Source organism: Marmota marmota, unplaced genomic scaffold (genome assembly GCF_001458135.2).
Source record: "Marmota marmota marmota unplaced genomic scaffold, marMar, whole genome shotgun sequence".
Classification (NCBI taxonomy): Eukaryota; Metazoa; Chordata; class Mammalia; order Rodentia; family Sciuridae; genus Marmota; species Marmota marmota.
In genome coordinates, this window is record NW_026000082.1 from 41,141,851 (window position 1) to 41,164,792 (window position 22,942).

The 22,942-nt window shown below is 56.1% G+C and overlaps 1 protein-coding gene across 1 annotated transcript in view; it reads right to left on the reverse strand.

Annotated features, from left to right (window-relative positions):
* Window positions 1–15,761: 15,761 nt before the first annotated feature.
* Pax7 (paired box 7) overlaps window positions 15,762–22,942 on the reverse strand; it is a 121,812-nt gene continuing 114,631 nt past the window's right edge. Inside the window, exons 11-12 of the mRNA XM_048782715.1 lie at window positions 22,708–22,937; window positions 15,762–15,877 (exon numbers count right to left, since the gene is read on the reverse strand). Coding sequence (XP_048638672.1) covers window positions 15,762–15,877; window positions 22,708–22,937 — 346 coding nt within the window. The remainder of the gene's footprint in view (window positions 15,878–22,707; window positions 22,938–22,942) is intronic.

Sequence of the window (22,942 nt, forward strand, 5' to 3'; positions counted from 1 at the left end):
GGCTCTTAATTACCCAACACCTTCCCTCTCCTGACAGCTTCTATGACCAAAGGGGACGCCAGGCTTCTGTGTGTGCCTGGAGGAGTTTAGGGTCGAGGCGAGTTAGGGTCGGAGTCCCAGGGCCTCAGTTTCCCCGTGTGCTGTCAATACTGGGGGTGTCAGAACCAACAATAATGACAATAGCAATAATGATGAAGGTACCTGGCCAGTCCCCAGTGGTCCCGGCCTAATGGGCAGGGGCCAGAACTGCTGTTTCTCTTGCTTCCAACCCGCAGCAGCCAGGGCTGAGAACCGCGCGCTCCACGTGCTTGAAAGAGGGGCCCTGTGTGGTGGCAGACAATGTCCAGGGCCTCCAGTGGCTGGTCCTGATGTCCCTTCAGCTCACTCCTGCTCCGGGAAATGCCACCCCACCTCAGGAAGACTGAGGGCTCTGGGGTGAGCAGAAGTGAACCCTAAGGCTGATTCTAACTCCGCCCCCACCCCTCGCACCCCTGTGTGACACCGTGAGGACGTGCGAACTCCCAGAGCTTCCGGAACTGCTGTGACAACCCGCCTGGGGCAGGCAGGGTCCAGTGGATCCCAGGGAGTGAGAGCCAGCAGGAGCCAGGAGAGCCTGACCGCAGGTCCTCCCGGCAGCACCGCCCTGGGCACCTGGCCGGACTCTCGGGCCAGTGGCTAATCGTGTGTGGCGGGGTGGGAGGCAGTGGCCAGCAGTTAGCAGACTTTCTTGGCAATCTTCTAAGTGAGTTCGAGTTCGTAACAGCACGCACCCATGGCTGGGCCACCCCTGGGGGCCTCGAGGATTTATTTAGGGACAGACCATGTGCCAGGCCAGTTCCTGGTCCCCCACCTGCCTGAAGTGTTTCTCCCCTCTCCAGCGGTCCCTGCTGTGACTGCTTTGCTGGAGTCTCGTCTGCCTTTGAACTCTGGAGGGCCTGGTCCTCGGCTCTTTGCCTCCTCTCTCTCCTACCCCACTCGCTCTCTGCGTGATCGCCACCAAACGGGACCCACCAGCCCCACTCCTGGGACTGAGGTTGCAGGTTCAGAAGCCTCCAGGCGTCCCCCACTGTGGCAGCTCCTCCGGCCTTCTGAGCTCTGACACCCTGGCTCCTTCCCTGGTCCTACAACTCATCGAAGGGCCCCAGATCTACCCACCGACTAGACCCAAAGCCCAGGGCCCTCCATCCACTCCTCTCCCACTTTTCCAGTGCTGGAGGGGGACGCGCGGCTCCTCCTCCCACATGTTACTGGGTCCACCCACTCCCACCTCCATCCTACCACCCAGTCGGGGCCACCCCTGTCACTATCCCCTGGTTCCCTGCAGCCCCTCTTGCCAGCATAGGCTAGTCTCCATACAGCAGTCGGTGGCCCTCGTCCATTCTCTGAGTGAATCAAAGTCTAAGCTCTGGGCCAGGTTCTGCAGGGCCTCTAGGACCTGGCCGCTGCTCATTCCAACCTTCTAATCTCCTACCACAGTGAATGGATGAATGAATGAATGAATGAGTGAATAGTGAATGAACGGATGAATGAATGAGTGAATGAATGAGTGAATGAGTGAATGGATGAATGAATGAGTGAATGGATGAATGAATGAGTAAATGGATGAATGAATGAGTGAATGAATGAGTGAATGAATGAATGAATGAATGAGTAAATGGATGAATGAATGAGTGAATGAATGAGTGAATGAATGAATGAGTAAATGGATGAATGAATGAGTGAATGAATGAATGGATGAATGAATGAATGAGTGCATGAATAGATGAGTGCACAAGAAACAGCCTGCATTGGGAATTAAGAGATGGACCCCAGCCCTGGGTTCTCTGGGACTTTGGACAACCGTGTCCCTGGGACTTAGCTCTAGTGCTGGTTGGCTCTCTCACCACCGTGCCTATGAAATAGTCACTGCTATGCTCATTTCACAGAGGAGCAAACTGAGTCCTGGCAGGGTTAGGTCCTTTGCTGAGGTCACCTGCAGCAATGGAGAGACCCAGGATTTGTTTTTGGTTGTTTGTTTTGGGCTGTGCTGGGGAGGGAACCCAGGACCTCATCATGCTAGACAAGGTCTCTCCACCCAGCTACATCCCCAGCCCGAGACCCGGGATTCTCACAGCAGCACGTGTCGTTCCAAATCCTGCAGTCCCTCCCCGTGTGCCTGTAGGTTGGGGCCAGAGACACACCCAGCTGCTGCTGACATGCCACTTGACCCCACATCAGGGGTCCCTCATTAGCAGCACCCTGCCCAGGCCCGGCGAGGACACTTTGTATAAAACAAAATGTGCCCAACTGAAAACGGGCACCTGCCACATCCAGTTGTCTTTCAGAAAGAACCAGATCCGTGGCTCCTGTGGCCAAGATGGGACATTCTGTTAATTTGGTGCCTCTGGACACGGCCTTGCGTGACAGAGTTCTCAGCTGTGCAGCCTCTAATGGAACCCGCCCTGCGTGGCCCCCGACCCAGGCCTTCCCCACCTTGGTGCCAGGAGGTGGGTCAGATGGCTGGGTTGCAGACACTGTCCTGGGCTTTGGAGGATAGTTCATTACTTACTAGACGCCAGGAGCAGCCCACCCACCCACCAGGACAACCTAAAATGTGGGTGTCCAACATCCGTCGTCCAACATCCCCAGGGGGCGGGGACCAAGAACTGTCACTCTCATCTAAAGCTAGCCCGATCCAGAACTGTCCCATCTTACACCTGACAGCTCTTGTTCTGTGGCACTTTTCCACGCAGCAGGCTTCCAATAATCAGCACCTCATTAGGGATTAACTACCAGTGAGCACGTACTGAGTGCCAGGCACCCAAATTTAGCACTTTATCGACCCCTTGGGTAGGTGCTATTTCACCCATTTTACAGATGAGGAGATTGAGGCTCAGAAGGATGAGGTGAGTTGCCCAAGGTCATGCACCTGGCCAGACGCCCACCCAGAGCCAGGCTCTCTGCCTCGCGTGCGCCTGCATTTGGTCCAAACCATTTTGCCAGCCATGGTGTTGTGATGTTCAGATTCTGGAGGAGGAGACCCAAGCTCACAGGATGTCCCTGAGTTCACTGAGTGTCCCCTGGCCTCCGTAATCATTGGAGCCAGGATCTGACCCCAAGGCTGTGAGAGGAGCATGCGCCCTTCCCGCCGTGGCTGGCTGCCCTCTGGACGGGCACACACCTCTGACTTGGCAGGTGCTTAGGGCTGCTCATTTACTCGCTCCAACAAACAGCACCGATGCCACCCCATGCCAGGCTCTTCATCTTTTGGATGCGGAGGGGAGGCGGGCAGTGGTGCGGATGAAACGAGATTGGCGGGGGATTTTCTCTGACGCGGCTGGAGGAGGCCCGTCTTTGCTCCTAGGAGACTTTTCATCTGATGGTGCTTTTCCCAGTGTAGACACCAGGTCTGGCTTCACCACCCACAGTGTCATCTTGGGGACACTTCTCTGCCTCTCTAACATTGGCTTCCTGATTGGAAAACTGAAGATGACCCTTTTCCATTCTCAGGGTGTCTTAGGGACCAGGGGAAGAATCCAGGGAACGCTGTCCCCACGGGCACTAAGGACAGAGTCCTTGAAGGGGCTTCTTTCCATCACCACGAGGACCTCACTGTCTCCTTGTCCCCATTCCTCACCTGAGCACTACCCTTGGTCCACCCTCAGTCCAGATGGCCAGCCCACGGGCCCTATGCCTTGGGGTGGCCCTGGAGAGAGTCTAGCCCTGGATTGTCCACAGAGCAGGAGGAAGGCAGGGTCCTAATCCCCGTGGAGACTCTGTGGCCACGCAACTCTGCACCCCTCAATGACAGCTGTGACGAGGTCTCAGCTGGAATCCTGGTGGCTGACTGAAGTCCACCCCCTCGGCTTTCCCCCTTCCTTCTCCTGTCCCCTCCAGGTGGGGCTCTCTTCCTCATCCACAGTCTGGGCAGATTAATTATTTCGGTGTTCTCAGACCCAAGAGTTGGCGTGGAGTTTTGGAGACCTCCAGGAATCCTGGCTGGGTGTGGGGTGTGGGGTGTGGGGTGAGGGCCAACAAGGCAGTGCCCGCAGGGTGCCTACCCCTTTCCCCAGGAGGGAATGAAGGATGGTCTCATGCTCCCAGGATGGCCACCTGGGGACAGACTTCCACCCAACAAATATTTCGGGCCCTGTCCTGTACTCCCCAGGCCCCCTGCCAGGTGCAGGGGTGCATGCCTGCGATCCCCACCACTTGGGAGGCTGAGGCAGGAGGATTGAGAGTTCTAAGCCAGCCTCAGCAACTTAGTGAGGCCCTAAATGTCTCTAAATAAAATATAAAAACGGGCTGGGGATGTGGATCAGTAGTTGAGTGCCCCGGGTTCATTCAATCCCAGGTACCATAAATAAATAAATAAACAAACAAACAAACTAAATAGAATAAGTAAATAGCAAGCTGGAGTCATATGTCTGTGAAGGAAATGACACTTATACTCATCAAATGTACCTCCCTTCTCTAGATAGTGTCCTCCGAGGCCATGTGTTCTAACTGGTATGGAAACATCACGGAGGAAAAAAAAAAATCCTTAATCACGGGGGACCATTGAGATTTGAGGGTTGCTATAGTTTGGATGTGAGGTGCCCCCCAAAAGCTCATGCGTGAGACAATGCAAGAAGGTTTGGAGGAGAAATGAGTGGGTTGTGAGAGCCTTGACCCACTCAGTGGATGAATCCCCTGATAAGTGTTAACTGAGTGGTAATTGAAGGCAGGCGGGTGTGGCTGGAGGAGGGAGGACTTTCGGGATGAGCCTTTGGGGCATATATTCTGTCCCTGGTGAGTGCAGTCTCTCTCTGCTTCCTGGTGCGATAACCCGAGCCACTTTCCCCTACCACACTCTTCCGCCATGATGTTCTGCCTAGCCTCGGGCCCAGAGCCATGGAGTCGGCCCTCTGTGGACTGAGACCTCTGAAACCATGAGCCCCCAAATAAGCTTTTCCTCCTCTGATTGTTCTTGTCAGGTCTTTCGGTTGCAGCAGAAAAGTAAAAAGCTGACTAAAACAGGGATTACCCATCTCTGCAGCAGAACCAAGCCTATCCTGGCTAACATGACAGGAGCTGCATCAGGAAAACCTGCAGAGATCCCGAGAGTAAAGGTCAGTCACACCGGCAGTGTACCACGGTTCCCCTAAGGCCAAGGTGACCACCCCTGGGTGATAATACTCTCTGTGCCATGTCCTGTGTCATCCCTGGAAGGGACCCCACTCTCTATGAACCTGTAGACAAAGGACAATGGAAAACTTCACTTCTGGAACCCTCCTGGGTCTGCTGAGTGAAGGCCACAACAACGAAACAAACAAATATGCCCAGAATCCCGTCGTCCAGAGGATCTTAACAGGCTCCAGAGTTCCATGACATACTATTCAAAAAGTCCAAGATCACTGACACCCTAAAGACCAGGAAACCCTAGAGCAATTCAGAAGGGGAAGGCACTGGACAGCTGCTGACCCTGTCATGAAGCAGGCGCTGGAACCATCAAGACCTTCAGGGGCCATTAGAACCACATTCTGTGAGGTGCAGGTGGACAGGCTTGAAGAGAAGGAAAAGGGAGCGATTCCTGGTGGAAACAGAAGTTATGGGGAAGAACCAGATGGAAATCTTATAACTGAAGCCTGCAGTATCAGAAATGTTTCAAAAACTCACTGGATGAGTTCAATAGCCGGGGAGAGATGACTGAGAAAAGAGTCCTCGAACCGGAGGACAGATTCAGAGAAACTATCTAATCCAAATAATAGAGAAAAGTGATTTAAAAAAAAAAACAAAACCAAACAGAGGCTCAGAGACCTGCGAGACCCTAAGAAAAGATGCCATTGAAATCCCTGAGTAGGAAGAATGAGAGAGACAGAAAAAATATTTTGTAAAAATAATGGCTGAAAATTTCCCAAACATATTGAAAAGACACAGATATTCAAGATGACCTCCCAAATGCACCGATGTAACTGAATCAAACTTTTGACAATGAAAGAAAGGTCTTTAAAGCAGTCAGAGGGAAAAAATGTTCAAATGATTGCAGATATGACATCAGAAACCACGGAGCCCAAAGACATCGGAACACCTTTTCTAAAGAAGACAGCCATCTACCCAGAATCTTCTCTGTAGAAAAATATCCTTCATGGGCTGGGGTGGGGCTCAGCGGCAGAGCGCTGGCCTAGCATGTGTGAGGCACTGGGTTCGATCCTCACAAAACATATAAATAGATAAAGATAAAGGTCCATTGAAAACTTTAAAAGTATCCTGCAGGAATGAAGGCAAATGAGAAAATCTGGGGTGAAGAAAAATCCAAAGAATTCTTGACCATAGGAATGCACTAAGGAAATGTCAACATAAGTTCTTCTGGCTGAAGGAAAGGATCAGAGGGAAACTTTAGGAATAAAGACAGAGTAACAGAAATGTTGGATATCTTGGGAAATATAAGATTATTTTTAAGTTCTTTAGAACATGTGATTAAAAGTATCCAATTGCCCCAGAGGGATCAATGTACGTACATTAATACATACGACGACTACAGCATCAAGTGTTGTAGACCTTCTAGGTTTTCTTTTGTACTTCTAGGTAAAATATTAATTCCAAGTAGATGGTGGAATTTAGGAATGTTTATTATATCCCTAGACCCTTCATTAAAAAATAATATAGAGGTATAGCCCAAGCGCCCATAGCTTACTAAGATAACACTAAAATATATTAAAATAACTCAAAAGAAGGCAGCATAAAGAGAGAAACAAACAAAAAGAAGTTACAAACAGAAAAATGACCAGCCTAAATTTACTTACATCACTTATTACATTAAACATAAACGGCCTAAATACAGACCTTACAACACAGAGATCGTCAATTCCTGTTAATGCTCCCTGTCAGAAACCTACTAATTACCTACATAATCAGACTCTAAAAATTTTCGGAGTGTGTATTTATGAAAAGCACACTTGTTAAATAGTCGTTTTAATTGTGATTTTCTTGATGGTATTAGCTTCTTTCTCTAGATGGTCCCAAATGTTCCTTACGTCAAGTGAAGTTATCAAGGAACTGTGTCTAGAGCATGTCCTGTTGTCCTCCCTCCTCACCTGCCCCCAGAAAACCTTTATAAGAGACATTTCTTTACTATGCATCTTTACATATTTCACAAGTTTATTCTGAAGTTGTCATTTATCTTATCGAATAGTTTCCTCTTTTGGGGAAGACCCCAGGTGTAAATTGCTTATAGTATTTGAACCTTCTCTTAGCAAGTTCCTTATTTTCTCAAGGACATTGATATTTATAACTCCTCGGGTTTCCTGTTTTCCGTGGGCTTCCTGGAAGCTCCAGGATCTTCCCCATAATGTTGGCGAGTATTCCTACAGGAAAAGGTCCAGCCATCAAGTGAGTTTGTGAAATGAGACGAAAGACAGTCGATTGGGTTTCTTAATCCCATGGTCGTATGTAATCCCCAGACCCCCTTGGAGGTCGGTGCCGTCCTTATGCCAGTTCATAGATGAAGGGGAAGGTGAGTCCCCCCTGAGGTTTACAGCGCTCACTCCAGATTACCCGGTGGTGGCTTCAGGATGGGAACCCCCTGCCACAGGAGGTTGTCAGGCGGCTCTCTGACCTGAGAACCACTCTCTTGAACTGTCTGTCGGCAGATTGCGTACAGAAAGCCATCGACACAGAGGATGCTCCTCCTTACAGATGGGGCAGCTGAAGTGCTGGCTTCACAAAGGAGGGGGCCATCTTCAGGGACAGGTGAGACCTGGCCCCAGGTCCCAGGGAAAGCAGAGGCTGCTACCCCAGCCCTTCCCTGAGCCCTTCCACCTGGGAGTATCCCCTCTGCTGTACAATGGCCAGCGCTGCTCCTGGGGACCCACAAACCCCTGCTGCTCCTCAGGCCCAGGCCCCTATTTTGGAGGCCTGGCTCCTGCGAGCTGGAAGCCCTCCCTGGAGATAACTGCTCACCGCTGAGCGTTTCCCGGGAGTGGAACAGGTTCAGCCTGACAGAAGGATTTTTTTCTAAATTTCCCAGACAATGGGCCTCACTCTTCACCCCTCTGCCCTACAGATGGGCATCCAGACCCTGTGCACCCCTCGAGGAGGGCGGAATGCTCTTCCCGGTTCTTGACTTTGGCCATGAGCCTTGCCTTGGCCTTGGGACGTCGGTGATCTGACCAGAGAGGCCTGAAGTAGATATTGAAATACATGGGACCGCGGTGCCCTTTGAACCCTGGTCATCTGCAGCCATGGCCCCGTGGCTGCCTTCTTCGCGGGTCTGGACCCCACATCGCCACAGCTGCACTCGGAGCTCGGCTCCCGGTGCGAGTTTTCTCCTGCGATGGCTCCAGCACCACCCCGCGTCCCCTCACGGCCTCTGCAGGTCAGGAGTCTGCAATGCGTGGCCGGGGCCCCTGCAGGGGAGTCCCCAGGCTGAGGCCCGGGGTGGTCAGGGCTGGGGCTCATCTGGAGGCTGGACTGGGGGGAATCTGCTCCCAGGTTGGCTGGGAGGGTGGCATTGGCTCCTTGCCCTGGAGGAGTGAGCGCCCCCTTCCTTGCTGGCTCTTGGACACGGGTCACCCCAGCTCCTAGAGGGTGTCCTCACTGCAAGCCACGCGGTCCTCTCCCAGCATGGCAGCCCACTTTGTTCAGCCATCAGCTCCAGGCTGCCGTGATGGGCTCTGGTGACACGTGACACAGTCACCAGGGTGAGGCCTTTCCCGTCACCCTTGCCAGACGTGCAGCTGCCGAGAACCCCGGGTGGCCAGACCCCAGCAGCCCACAGCCCGCAGGACGGAGAGCCAGCGCCTTGTGGGCCCAGGAGTTCTCACGTGGCTGGTCCCCAGGCTTCGCCGTGGTGATGGCCGGTGGCGGGTGATCTTTTCCAGAGCACGTCCTCCTGGCTCCCAGGGACCCAGCTCTGTGCTGGGAGGGAGGCCGCCACAGTGGACGGAGCTTTGTTTTGGTACCAGGTGAATCTGAGTTTCAACCTCGGTTCCTCCCATTTCTAGTTGGGGACCCGGGGACCATGACTTCACTCCCTGGGTCCATTTCCTCATCTGTGTAATGGGACCCGCGAGGCCTGCCGTGTCCGGATAGTGGAGGCCACAGCTCCGGATGTGGTGCAGGACCGCAGCCCCTCTGCCCATCTGTCCAGGGGGAGCAGGTGGAGAGGATTCTGGGCAGGGCCCCGAGCTGTGCTGCCTGGCTAGTGTCACTGCTGGGGAGGACGGTGGCCTGCAGGAGTCTCTGACCCTGGGTGGACTCTCAGTGTGAGCCAGATGGCAGGAGGCCGCCCTGCCAGGCTCCTGTGGGCACCACCCTCAGGCAAGGCCCCACTCCAACTCTCCAGCCCCTTGGTGCTAACATGTGACCTGGCCTGCTTCTCCCTACCCCTGACCCGTCATGTGACATGGGCCGGTCACTTTCACTCTGGGACCTTTCCCTCCCTCACCTTCGGGTTGAACTCCCACTTCCCGAGGTTGTCATGCTGATAACGTGACAAAGGCTCTGGCTGGGCCATCGTGGGGCTACAGGACAGGCTGCCCACCTATGTGGGTTGCTGTGTCCCCTGCCACAGGGCCACCAGGAGAGCAGTCCCTGTCTCCCCTCCGCACCCCGGGCCTCCTTCTGTCCTCATGAAAACCCTCTGTGGCAGGGGCCGGAGGGGACCGTGCTGAGTGCTGAGCCCCAACCCCACTCCCTGCTGCCTTGGAGGTTCAGTGTGGCCTCAGAGTCCAGCTTGGGCGGAGGCTCTGGGTGCCAGGGCACCTGGCTCCCTGTCTTTCCACCAGAGGCCACAGCCCTTGTCACGATGCCACACTCCAACAGCCCGTGGTGGGTGCCATGGGGTGAAGGTGCCTCCCAAAGTTCATGTGTTGGAAACTTAATCCCCAAATTAATAAATCAAAGGTGTAAAGTTGGGGGCCCTTAGGTGAAGTCATGAGTGTGCGCCCCCCCTGATGGCATGAGTGGCTTTATGAGGAGAGAGACCTGACCTGGGTCTCTGTCCCTCCACGTGGTTGTCTGCCTTGTTATGACATAGCAGGAGTCCTCACAAGATGCCACACAGATGTCTGCAGCATGCTCTCGGACCTCCCAGCCTCCAGAACTGCCAGCCAAATAAACCTCTTTTATTTATAAACAACCCAGTCCCAGGGACTTTGTTATAGCAACAGAAACCAGTCTAAGAATAAGTAGTGGACACGAATAGGAACAAGAAAAAAACAAGCCTTTGGAACCACCAGGATGTGGGGCTGGTGGTCACCATATTCTGTCATGATACAGTAAGCAGTCTTTATTCCCGTGGGAAGGATGGGACAGCTGAGGGATATGACTTGCTTACAGAGGGGACCTGGGACCAAAGCTGGGATTTGGTCCGAGGAAGTACATTTGGATTCTTTCTGGGGGAGACACAGAAGTGACAGGTGCTCTGAGCGCAGGCTTCTTGCTGCCCCTGGGGGTGAGTCTCGCTCTCCCAGCGGCAGCTGTAGATGTGGCCAGAGGAAGGAAGATGATTCTCTGTTCTGGGAGGACCAGAGTCTAGACTCCACTACCCAACAGGTGGGACTGTACCGAGTGTCTGTCCCGTGTGTCCCTCCCACTCGGTGGCTCCATTCATCTGCTAGCCCAGGAGCCTGTCCCCCTCACCAGCTCTTGTCACCTGAGGAAAGCTCGTCCACCATAAGGAGGGCGTGACAAAGGAGCCGGAGGACACTGCTCTGCAGCGTCTGTGGCAAAGCTGGCAGATCCAGGCGTCCATCCCACGTCCGTCCCCCTTTCCTAGGCAAGTCCCCTAAGAGGGTCAGTGAGCGCTCTGGAGCACGGTGGCGGACAGCTCCAAGCTCTCAGGCCACTGGGGCTCCTCCAAGCCTGCCTTCAGCTCAGGTGACTGTGATGGTGACCGGGGGGTCCCTAGAGGGTGTCCAGCCTGCTCTCTAAAAATGAAAACTGTCCCAGGACCCACGAAGAGTCTAACGCAGAGCGAGGGTGGGGTCTGACTGGCTCTTGACTCTCTCCTGTGTCTTCCTGACTGAGTGATGGTGGCCTGGTGGGGGAGGGGGAGGAAGAGGGACAGACACGATGGATGGGATGGATCGAAGTCGGGAGCATCAGTTGCTGGGACTTTGCAGGGACGGCAGGGACCCCGCATGGGGGAGGGTCCTGGGGGTAGCCTTCGGTTGGTCTCAGACCCTGGGAGAACCCAGCCTCCCCCTGGGTCCCGCCCTGGAGGACCAGGCCTGGGCCGTATCCGCTCAGGTCAACAGGAACCTTGACCTTGGTCAATTCTTCATATATGATTCCTCTCCCAAACTGCCCTACTGCCCTCTTCCTGTTTAGAAGACCGTCCAAGGAAACCAGAACCCCGGAAAGGGGTGCAGACTCCAGTTCAGAGCCAGGGGAACACGGTGGCATGGACACTGCTGGCCCCTGCCCAGGTCCCCTCTATGGGGACAGTGCACATGTCCCTGAAATGCTGTGAAGAGCTCGCGGCAGCTCCTTTCTTGCAGAATTTCAATCAGAGCTGCAGGACATGCAGGTCTCTACTCAGCCACCCGCACCCCAGGGCACCAGTAGCCAAGGACGGGGAGGGCACAAAAGGCCACCCCACGGGCTCAGCAACTCCCTGCCCAGGAATCCCCACATCAGGTGACATGCCAGCTTCCAAGCCCTCTCCCGCCTCTCCATCCTGTACCCCGGGAGAGAACTCAGGAGGTTCTAAGCTTAGCGACAGGAAGTTTGTTGTGGCGAAGGGAACCCAATTCCCTCTCCTTCTGACATCGCACTGTTCCTCTGAGCTCAGAGCTGCTCCAGAAACTCCATCTGTTGATCAGATATCGATTAGGCACCCACTGCATACTGGTAGCTGCTTAGCACTGGGGGACTCAGTGGGGTGCGAGAGAGTCCCCGTTCCCACCCTGACCTTCTGTACTAGGTCAAAAGGCTTCCCCGACACCCCTCAGTCGCCAGCCCCAAATGGCAATCAGTGGAGTACACGGAACCTTTAAAATGCTTTTAATTTCTTTTAATGTATAACGGTTACGCCTGAGTTACAGAGGCAGCGCTTACAAGCAGCAGGTAGTTAAAGCAAATACCAGTTTCTCTTTCTAGTCTACTATTCCATATAGCTGAATAAATTATGGTGCGATTATATTTAAACACGTACCCTCACGCGCCCGCACACACCCACGCACACCCTCTCCACGCACACACTCTTCCATGTGGAGGAAAACTGTTGAGAGTAAGGAAGGAGGAATGATCTAGAGTGCGATGTGGCAATTTCCCAGGTCAGGGGGTTGGCCATGTCCAAGTTGACAGAAGAAGCCTCCAGCACACAGGTGTCTCGGAGCATTCAAGATGGCGGCTGGAGTGCGCCCATTTGGTCTTGGCTTGATGCTTCTGCAAGGAGGGGAGGAGAGAAGACCCGTGTACCCCGAAAGCATCCAAGATGGAAAGACACATTCAGGAGCTCGAGGAGAACATCAGCCCGAGAGAAGATCCAGAGAAAGATTTTAGTTGGCAAACGTGGAGTTCCGGGTTGAGGTCCAAGATCCGAATCCCACAGTGTTTCACCAGCTCCATCCGAGACAACACTGGATCGCTGGTGGCCTGCTCCAAGTCCAGGACCTGTCCTGTTCTCCAGCCACGGTCAGGTGGGACATCCGACCTTCCTGTTTTCTGACCGACCCACCTCTGTCTGCAGTCTTCTCTCTCTTTTCCTTATCCCCCTATTTCTCGGCTTCCTCTGCTCTTTCAGTTCCTCTGGCAAAAGAGCATCAAAAGTGAATCAAGTAAAAAATAAGAGTAGAAGAGCATACCTCGGGTCTTACACGTCACTTTTTTTTTTTCACAGCAAGAGAGAAAGACCAAGTGAAAAAACAAAGCAACAAAGTGAAGGAACTCAATGGAGCCCGGAATGCATAATCTGGAACACACGATAGGCAGATATATCCCTACAGATGGTCCCTGGCACTAGCACGACACACACTGTGGGGGTTTTCTTTCCTTTTTTTTTTTTTAGTATATATATTTATATATAAAAAGTCAACTTCCTATAAACAAACAGCACGTCACCACGTTTCCAACTAATATACAGTGGGCTCAGGAGAGGAGCCCCCATAGGTAGGACCAGTAGCTACTTGGGACAGTTGGAGGAGACATCTCTGCTCTTGCTAGGGACTCTATTTACAGGGACGGGTGGGGTTGTTTCTGGGCTGGCCTGGCCACTGGACTTCAAGGCCTTTTTCTAGGCTGTGGTCAACCCCCAGGGATTGAAGCTTCGAGCCTCTCGTCCAACCAATATCATTTTCTCGGTGAAGCTGCAAGCTGCCAACACAAGATCCAATTTTATAGAGTGAGTTGGCTAGACCACAAATACACGGGGTTTTAGGGAATATTGGTTGAGGGTTAAGGGTCCCCTGGAAAACCAGTAAGTACCATTGTCTACCAAGACGGTGGCTTGGGAGAACTCAGATGGATGGATGTAATGACAAATCGCTGGGTTGACTCCCAAGCAGGTCTTGGTTTTGTTTCACGGTGGGAGAGGGGGCAGATAATTGGGATTGGTCCTAGCATGGGAATGTCACTATTGGTGCTGGGCTGGGCAGTTTTGATGTCACCTGCCTGAGAGCCCTGCTCCTGAGTCACACAGGCTGTAAAGAGACTCAGCCATGTTCTGAGCCGGGCCTCCAGGGAAGGATTGGCCGTTAAGGAATGTGGATGAAGATGGCGTTGGTCTTCTGAGTGGCCTTCTGGCCTTCTGCTACAACAGCGTGGACTGCACTTCCAAGGGACAACAAGATCTTCCCTTTTGTCCAGAGCTTGAAGAACCCAAAGTCTCTTCGAGTGGATGCTCCAGTTGGCTGAACCTGACGGGTCACTGCTGTCCGGGTGCCCACTGCTGTCCGGGTGCCCACCGCAACCACAGAGCCCATTTGTCCTCAGTTATCAATAGGTGGCTCTAAACCCCGGGGTATGAGCCGTCCTGGTCAGGGCTCAGGACCGGCTCGGTGTGATCAGTTCTCACGAAGAGAAACAGGTGAGCATGTTCCCACAGGTGACGTCCATGCGGACGAGTGTCCTAGCTTCTTGTCCATTTGGCTCTCCAGGAGGAAGGACCTGAGGCGAGCTCCCAAAGCAGCGTCCCTTCCCTCTAGGAATGTCTCGTTGGCTGAGGGCAAGAGGCCTGGACTGAGCAAACAGGTGGCCTCACGTGCCCAGGTGGGGACAAGCATCAGGGTCCACTGTTTGTGGATTCCTTGCTGTGTCCCCCATCACAAGTGTCCTGTAGCCGGCTGCACTGGTGCAGGTGAGCTGAACGAAGTGTATAAGAGGGTGAGGGTGAAGGTGGACGGTTTCCATGAAGGTGAAGGTGGGAAGCGCCCGGGGAGGAGGGGCAGGGCGGGAAGCAGAGGCCCCGGCTCTTGGGAGAGCAGAGCTTGAGGAAGCCGCTGGCGTGCTGAAGGCAGGAAGGAGTCTTTTCTCCTCTTTTCTGGAACCTTCTGCGTCTTCCTCTGCCCAGGCCCATGGTTTGGAAATGGCCACATGCACCCAGGTCAGCTGGACCCGATCAGGAGACAGAGGCCTCTTGGCCCAGAGCGAGTCAGCGCTGAAAGGTGGGTGGGACTGGGACGTGCCCCACCCAAGGGGACTTAGCAGGCTTATCTGAGGGCAGCCAACCCCCGCCCAGTCCAAGACCCTCCTCCGAAGCTCTGGCAGAAGCCCTGCACCCGGCACATCCGGGCCCACGGCGGGAAGATGGCGGCCTCTCCTGCAGCAGGGTGCAGGGTGGGCTCCCGTCTCTGAGGAGCTTTCGTGGGGATCCTGACTCCAGGGATGTGGACGTGAGGCCAAGGGCCGGAGCGTCTGGCCTCCATGGCTGGCCGCCCTCCAGTGAAAGGATTTTGGTCAGGAAAGTCCCTTCTGGGCCACCTTGCACCTCTTTGCTGGTGACTGTCCCCTCTGTGTCCCATCTGACCCCGCTGAGGAGGGAGCTGAGCAGCTTCGCAGACCCCCCTCCCCCGGGGTGGACACGGCTGGAACGGGGCTTCGGTTGAAGAGCCTCTGCCTCCTGGAGCCTGAGGTGGGTCCTGGCGCTCTGGGCCAGCAGATGTGGCCTGCAGGTGTGACCAGCCTGCCGCCCCCACAGCCCCGGCCCTGGTCAAGCCTCTGCCCTCTCCCCAGTCTCCTCGAGGGCTCAGCAGGGCTGTGTGGGGAGGGTCCTGAGGTCCTCCAACTTCCTGGGTGAAGCTGAGACGGTCACCCTGCTGACACCCTTGGGGAGACCCCAGGGTCCCCTCTGCTGGAGCCCCAGTGTCCTGAGGAGGAAAGAGCTGTAGTTCTGGTGCTGAGCCAAAGACCCACGGTGGCGGGGGAGGGGGGGTTCCCAGCACTGGTAGCTGACGGGGTCACCCCAAGCTTCCCCTGCCCTCTGCCAGGGCACCCCGCTGCAGAACTCAGGTCCACAGGATGGCATCGCAGGCTCCGTCCCGCTCTGGGGCCGAGGCGCCCTGTTCAGAACGGGCCTCAGTCTCCACCCCGGGTCCTGGAGGTCACAGCAGATCTGAGCAGGGGACGTTGCAGGTTGGCCTCAACCCTTCTGGGAGGGACTCCAAGGGGCCATTGAGGGTCCCCAACCACAGGTGACTGACAGGAGGGCGGCACATCTCCAGAGGGCCGCTTATGAGCAGGGGACGGGCTCCCCTCCTGGTCTCCTATGGCCCCAGGGGGATGAGGGGGACTGAGGCGGAGGCTCAGGGGTCAGGAGGGGGTGGGCTGGGCCTCGGGCTGGGGCCAGTCGCCCCAGGAGCCTAGTAGGCCTGGCCAGTCTCCACCGGCAGGAGTCCCAGCACCGCGGAGTGCTCCCCGAGCTTCATGCGACGCTGGGTGGACAGGCTCACGTTTTTGGCCAGGTAATCAACAGCAGCTGGAAAAAAAGAGAGAGGAACTCCTAGAAATTGAGGTTCTTTTGGTCTGTCTTCCATTTACTCCATCCATCCATCCACATATCCATCCACTCATCCATCCACCCATCCATTTACCCCTCCAAAGATCCATCCATCCATCCATCCACCCTTTGGCCATCTATCTGTCCATCCTGGCCTTCCTTTTTCTCTTCCTTCTCTCCCTCCTTCCATCCATCTCTTTTTTAAAAAATATTTATTTTTCGGTTCTAGGTGGACACAATATCTTTATTCTGTTGTTACGTGGTGCTTGAGAATCGAACCCAGTGCCTCACGCATGCTGGGCGAGCGCACTACCTCTTGAGCCACATCCCCAGCCCTCCATCCACCTCTTCCTGAAGCTCTTCTCTCACCTCCTCCCCTGCACTCGGCACACAGTCACCTAACATTTAATGTTCATAGCTTTCTCGTGGGTTCTGCAGGGACAGATGCACAGAGGGGATCCACAGTGTCGAGGGAAGAATAATTGCCTCTTCCCACCAGCCCTCTACCTACCCCAGCTGCGGGGGATGACCAGGGAGTCCCCTGAGTCCAGGTAGCAATAAGGAAGGTCCCTCTGCCTGCTCTGGACCCTGAGCCCAGCTCATGGGTGAAGCCAGGCAAGACCTCACCCGAACGCCAAGGCGGCCTCGTGGGTGAGCTGAGGGGTCCGGCAGGAGGAGGAGCCAGGGCCCCGAGGTGCAAGGAGCCGAGCCTGCACCTCTGGTCATGCAGAGGAGATGGACGAGCATCTGAGGATGTGTGTGTGTGTGTGTGTGAGTGAGTGGTGCGCACTCGTGTGTGTGAACCCTGTGAACAGAAACAAGAATCTCCCTGAAGCAAGAATGAGGCTGCGTGCGTGTTCGTGCAAGAGCAACGCTTGTGTTCACGCCCACACGCGTGAGTCAGGCACACCTTTGGGAGTAGATGACAGAGGAAGTGGCTGGGCTTGTGCAGGTGCTATGTGCCGTGAGTTCCACCTGAGCCAGGAGCACGTGTCTACCTGTGTCTGGGTGCAGCTGTGATCACTGGCCTATCCTCCGTGTGCTCTGGCTACCTCAGTAAGGCCAGAGCAGAAATCAGGCCTGACCTGAGAGCTCCCAGGCAGGTGGCGGAGGCCTCCTGGGACCCAGAGATGCTGCCCCTGAAATCCCCTGGGACCTCGAGGTACCTCACTAGGGGACTAGCGTCCAAGGCCTGGCCCAACACCCACTCCAGCCCCGCCCCCAGGGGTCACTACTACGTTTCCCACGGTTGGAGCCTGCTGCCTAGAGCAGGTGGGGGGCAGGTGATGGACACAGGCTGAGTGGGAGGGCAGGGGCCTCCTGGACAGTAGCCATAGCTGCTGGGGGCTGGATCACCTTGTGGTTCCAGTGACCCAGGTTCGAGTCCAGTACCTGTCAACTTCAGGGCCTAACATCTCACCACCTGAGCCTCGGTATCCTTGCCTGTAAAATGGGGCTATTTATTACCCCACCGAGGCTGCAGAGTCCCCCGAAGGCTGAAGGACACACACAGGTGTGGTCAGCTGGGCCTCCCCCGCCATGCCGTGAGCTCGGCCATCGCTGGCTCAGTGTGGTAGAACCCCGAGACTGGGACTTGGTGAGCCAATGTGACCTTTGATCAGGGCCAGAAGGAAAGTGGTGACAAAGAGGCGGCCACCTCCTGCTCATGTGGCTTTGGGCAAATCACTGTTTTTTGGTACCAGGATTGACTCAGGGGCACTCGGCCGCTGGGCCCCACCCCCAGCCCTATTCTGTATTTTATTTGGAGACAGGGTCTCGCTGAGTTGCTTAGTGCCTCACTGTTGCTGAGGCTGGCTTTGAACTTGTGATCCTCCTGCCTCAGCCTCCCGAGCTGCTGGGATGACAGGTGTGGGCCACAGCACCTGGTGCAAATCACTCTTCCTCTCTGGGCCTGTGTCCCCATCTCTAAATTGGGGAGAACAGATTCCAGCCAGCTCAAGGCTGCTGTGAGGAGGGTCACATGAGATGGCGCTCTTCCAGATGTTGGGCACAGAAGGCCTGGGCCAAGGCCCCTGGGTTCCTAAAGGATGTTCAAGGCCCTTGAGTCCCTTTGGAGTGTCTGGCCTGTGCCCTGAGCTAGCCAGGCTCCAGGTGGGTGGTAGGAGGGTAAGCCCCTCCAGGGTCTGAGGAGCCCCAGGGGCAGCCCACCTCCTGAAGTCCTGGCCTCCAGGCTCCCGGGGGGTGGAGCAGAGGGGGCTGTGGCCTGCTGCCTGCCCTGGACCTGCCCCTGCCCTGCTCTGGGGGTGGGTGGTACACCGTGCCTGGCCTGCAGAGACCCCCGGCTCTGGCCACGCCGTCTCCCCTAGCTGGGTGCCCCGCCAGGAGGACGCGGTCTCAGCGGGGTGATAGGACGGGCAGGAGGAAGAGCTGGCAGCGCCCAGAGCTCGGCCCTGTGGACCCGCTCACAGCACCGCAAGCTCTTTGGTCACTGAATTGTCACCCCAGCTCTTCGAGGCTGAGCCCCTTCCACACAATGGAGCTGATGTCTGGGACCAACTTGCAATGTCACACAGCTCCCACGTCGGGAAGCCAGGCTGCAGACCCAGGCAGCCCAAGGCCCCCTCCCCAAACCCCACAGTGTCCCCAGCAGCCCCTGCAGAATGACCGGGGAAGAGTGTGGGGGGCCCTCTCCACCTGAGACTCACGTGGGTCCCACTCCTTCCCCAGGCAAAGCCAGTGACATGTCCAAGGTCACACGGCCCAGTCAGGTGGCCTCTCCCCGGTCACAGACGCTGCTCCTGCCCCCCACCCGCCATGTTCCACACTCACTAGGTGGACATGATCCCGTTTAATCTTTCTTTTTTCCGTGCCGGGGACGGAGCCCGGGCTTCCTGCTTGCGGTAAGTGCTCTGCGCTGAGCTGCGGCCCGGCCCCGTTTAATGATCCCAGCAGCCCCTGCGCCTTAGGAGTGATGAGGACCCAGGCACAGTTGATGGCCCAGAGTCACACACAGCATGTGACATGGAGGAGCCTGAATGGGTCCCTCGGGTACCTCTAGCCACTCTGCCTCGTCCTTCACTTCTCTGGCCACCAGCCCGTGGCCCAGCACACAGTAGGAGCTTTCCCAGGCCCTGCCCTGTCAAGGTGGCCAAGGGAACATCAGGAAGCCACACTGGCAACCCAGCCAACTCCAAGGGCACCCAACGTGCCTGCCTCTCCAGGGCGGAGGCGGGGCCGATGAGGGCAGGGCTGTGACATTCCTCATTAGGGCCTCTGTCAGGCTCCCCCGTCCCTCTGTCTCTCCATGGCTCCCTTCCCCTGCCCCACGCCCGCGCCTGGGCTCTAAACGTCTCAAATTAGATTAATCAGGCGTTGGCAGGAGGGTGGCCGCAATGCCAACCCGTAAACAGACACCAGCCGTCAGCGCTGCGTCAGCCACAGCCCCAGAGGAGGACCCGTCCAGACACAAGTTCTTATTAGACTTGTCAGATCGATTAAAATTCTCTCCACACTCCTGAGCTCTATCAGCGCATCATTAGCTCAGCCCTGGCCTCTGGGAACACCAGGGCCAGATTAATCTGCCGCGTGCCCCTCTCCGGCCCCTGCCCCACTCCCTCCAGGGACAGGGAGGGACAGATAGATGGACGGACAATGGCCAGACAGGAGAGGAAGGTGTGACCGTGTTCCTGGAAAGGTGGGAGGCCTCGAGAGGACTCGGCTGCCCGGGGGTTTGGCCACGTGTGGTCCACACACACCTGCGGTGGCCCTCCAGAGATGGAGCACACTCCGATAGCTACCACTGGTGACCTCAGGAGATAACCTCTCTGGGATGCCGTTTCCTCACCCGTGCAAAGGAATCGCCACGTGCTGCCCAAGGTGGCCGTGGGGATGGAGGGCAGGCCACAGTAGATGCTCAATAAACGGTCAGTCCCTCCCTTCCCACACAACCTGCTGTTTCTACCAGCGTATTCACACGCTGGTGATGCACTCGGATCTCAGTGTGCATCTGTGGGTGAGTGTGAAGCTGTGAACACGAATCGTGCACAGGAAGGCCTAGTAGGTGTCCGTAACTGAGCGTCTCACACAAGCTTGTGGCTCTGGGTGGCTGAAGTCAGGAGACACTGAATCCGCCATTCTCCTGCTGTGGGACCTTGGGAAAGCTACCTGGCCTCTCTGAGCCTAGTTTTTAAATCTGTAAGTTGGAGACAAATCGCTTTGAGAAGTTCATGAACAAGGAACATGGATTTCATCCGGTGTCCCCTGGGCTGGACTCATGCACAGGCAGGTGTTCGTGGGGACAGGTGACCCTGGGCACAACGTGGCAAGCTCAGAATGCGTGACTCTTGACACACACCACGAGAGCCCAGCCGCAGGGTGTCAGTGGCCTGGGGACAGGGGGCAGGTTAGAGTGGAGAAGGGGGTCTGCCCAAGAAGCCAAGGGCAAGGGAGAAGGCCCCATAGGAAACTGGAAGGCAGCGGAGTCTCGTCCCGGCCCCTTTCACAGGTGCGGGCAGCAGCGGTGGGGCTGGGGAGGGTGGCCCAAGAGGAGCTCCGAGCTCTCCCTGGAGGACCCAACAGGGAACTGGAGTTGGAGGGGCAGGAGGAGGAAGGGGGAGGAGGAGGAGAGAGAAGGGACAGGGCTCCTCTCGCCTCCTGGGCCCCTTCCCTTTTGATCCCCTCCCCCGCTCCCCCGCGCTGACTCTGGGGTTAATTCTATTTCCGAGCTGGGCAGGCGCCCCTGGAGCAGGGCACAGGCTCCGGGTGTGACTAACGCCTGCCCCAGGCCGGCTCTTGATCAAGAGCATGTGTCCCGCTCCGTGCAGGGACATGCGCTGGGTCAGCGGGTCGCCAGGGCCCCTCTGGGAGCACTCCCGTGCACACGAGTGCACTCTGCTCGTGAGCACACACACGTGCTCCCATGCACACACATTCGCACGGTCACACACAGACACGCCACACGCGTCCCCCCCCCCAGATTCAAACACATGCTCACACCTGAAGGAACAGCGGCGCACACGTATGCACACCTGCACACGGCTGCTCGTTCTGCAGGACCACGCCGTGACACGAACACACGCACACCAAGTGCACGTGCACACACGGACTCTCTCGACCCCACGCACACACCTGAAGGCACATTTGAAACACGGGCGTGCGTGACTGCCACCGAGACGCCCGTGCATTGGTGCACACGCGTGTCCGTGCACACAGACCCACAGGTGCACCGTGCGCACACGACGCCCTTCCTAAGCAGGTGTGTGTGGAGTCGCACGCCCACGTTCCCCCACGTGCTCACCGTGCCTTACACACGGACACACACCTCACCCGCTCTACGCAAATGCCAACGTACTAGGACACGTCACGTGCACACAAGCCTGAACTGGGCCACCCGTGGTGCCACCGCCACACTCACCCAAATATATGTGTGCACAGGAGCGGGTTCACACACGGGCAGGGCCACGAGCACAGCTGGCCGGGCAAGGCCGAGGCAGCTGGCCTTCATTTAGCCAGGGAGGCCAAGGCCACAGGAGAGGGGTGGGCAGGAAGCAGTGCGCAGGCCGGGCGGGTGGAGAGGACGCCCCGGGGTCGGGGGGGCCTCGCCCCCTCCCTTCGCCTTCTGATTAGTTTGACACCAGCAGGTGAGGCCCTTGCCGGGAGGTAGGGCAGGAGGGGCCCCGGTGACCTCTGACCCCTGTCTCGTCTGGGCCTGCCCTGCCGCTGGCCCCATCGGGCAGCCAGAGGCCGTGGCCAGGTCTGCCCTCCCCAGCCTTTGGTCTGAGAGTCTCCTGTCCCCTGTCTGCAGATGAGGTACTGAGAGGATGGCAGTGGGGGCGGGCAGGGGACATCATGGCAGCTGGGAACACCAAGGCTGAGGGGTTGGGCTGGATGCCAGATTCAAACACAGTTGCCCCAGCCTGGGGACAGCATGGGGCAGGATCTCACACTGTGCCACCAAGCTGGCCACCACTAGTCACACTCTGGCTACTGAGCACTCGAACGGTGGCTGGCGCAGCCAGGAAGCCAAATTTCAGAGGTTTGTTTAGTTTTTATCTAATTTAAATTTAAAAACCCATCGTCAACTTAGTTATTTCATGGTTGGGAAACTTGTCAGTCTATCTGAAGCCACCTGAGTGTGTAAATCTACTTCTCGATTGTAAACTTTATGAAATTTAAATATGGAGAGAGCATTTCTGTTCTTTTGCCATCATGGGGAGTGAACCCAGGGCTTCAGGTGCCAGACGGCACCCTGCTCCTGAGCTGTCCCCAGCCCTGGGCTGTGCTTCTGATGCAAGTTTAGTGTCTGAATTAAAATGGAAAAACAAAACGAAATGAAATAAAATAAAACACAGTGCCATCAGGTAAAACACGCAGCAGATATCAAAGCCCAGCATGGAAGACATAATGTAAAACCCAAAATTAATAATCGTATAGGGGCTGGGGCTGGGGCTCCGTGGGGGGCACTTGCCTGGCGCATGTGAGGCCCTGGGTTCCATCCTCAGCACCACATAAAAATGAATAAATAAATAACTAAAATAAAGCTATTCTGTCTACAACTAAAAATTTAAAAAATAATAATAATTTTATGTGGATTACATGTTGAAGTGATCATCTTTCGGGTAGATCGGGTTCAATAAAATACACCAGTAAGGATCATTCCGCTCTCTCTTCTCCGTTTGAAGATGCGACTGCTAGAAAACACTACGGAGCATTCGGGGCTGTGTCCTGGAGGAGTCGCACCGGGGCCCGGGCAGGAGACGACTGGACTTGAGGCCCGGCTCCTTCTGGACCTGGGTCTGCCCATCTGTGAGGTGGCCCCACCCCCACCCCAGGGGCCCGGGGGCACTCACTCTGGCCGTACTGGCCGTACTGGTAGCCGGCCACGGGGTCCACGCTGTAGCCGGTGGTGCTGTAGGTGGGCGGGCAGTAGGACTGGGAGGTGGGCAGGCTGTCTCCAGGCTTGATGGCGTCGGCCCTCTGGCTGCAGCTGGCCGAGATGGAGGAGGCCGAGTCCAGGCCGCCGTGCAGCGGGGAGATGGAGAAGTCGGCCTGCGGCTGCGGGGGCACGGCGCTGGGGCTGCTCAG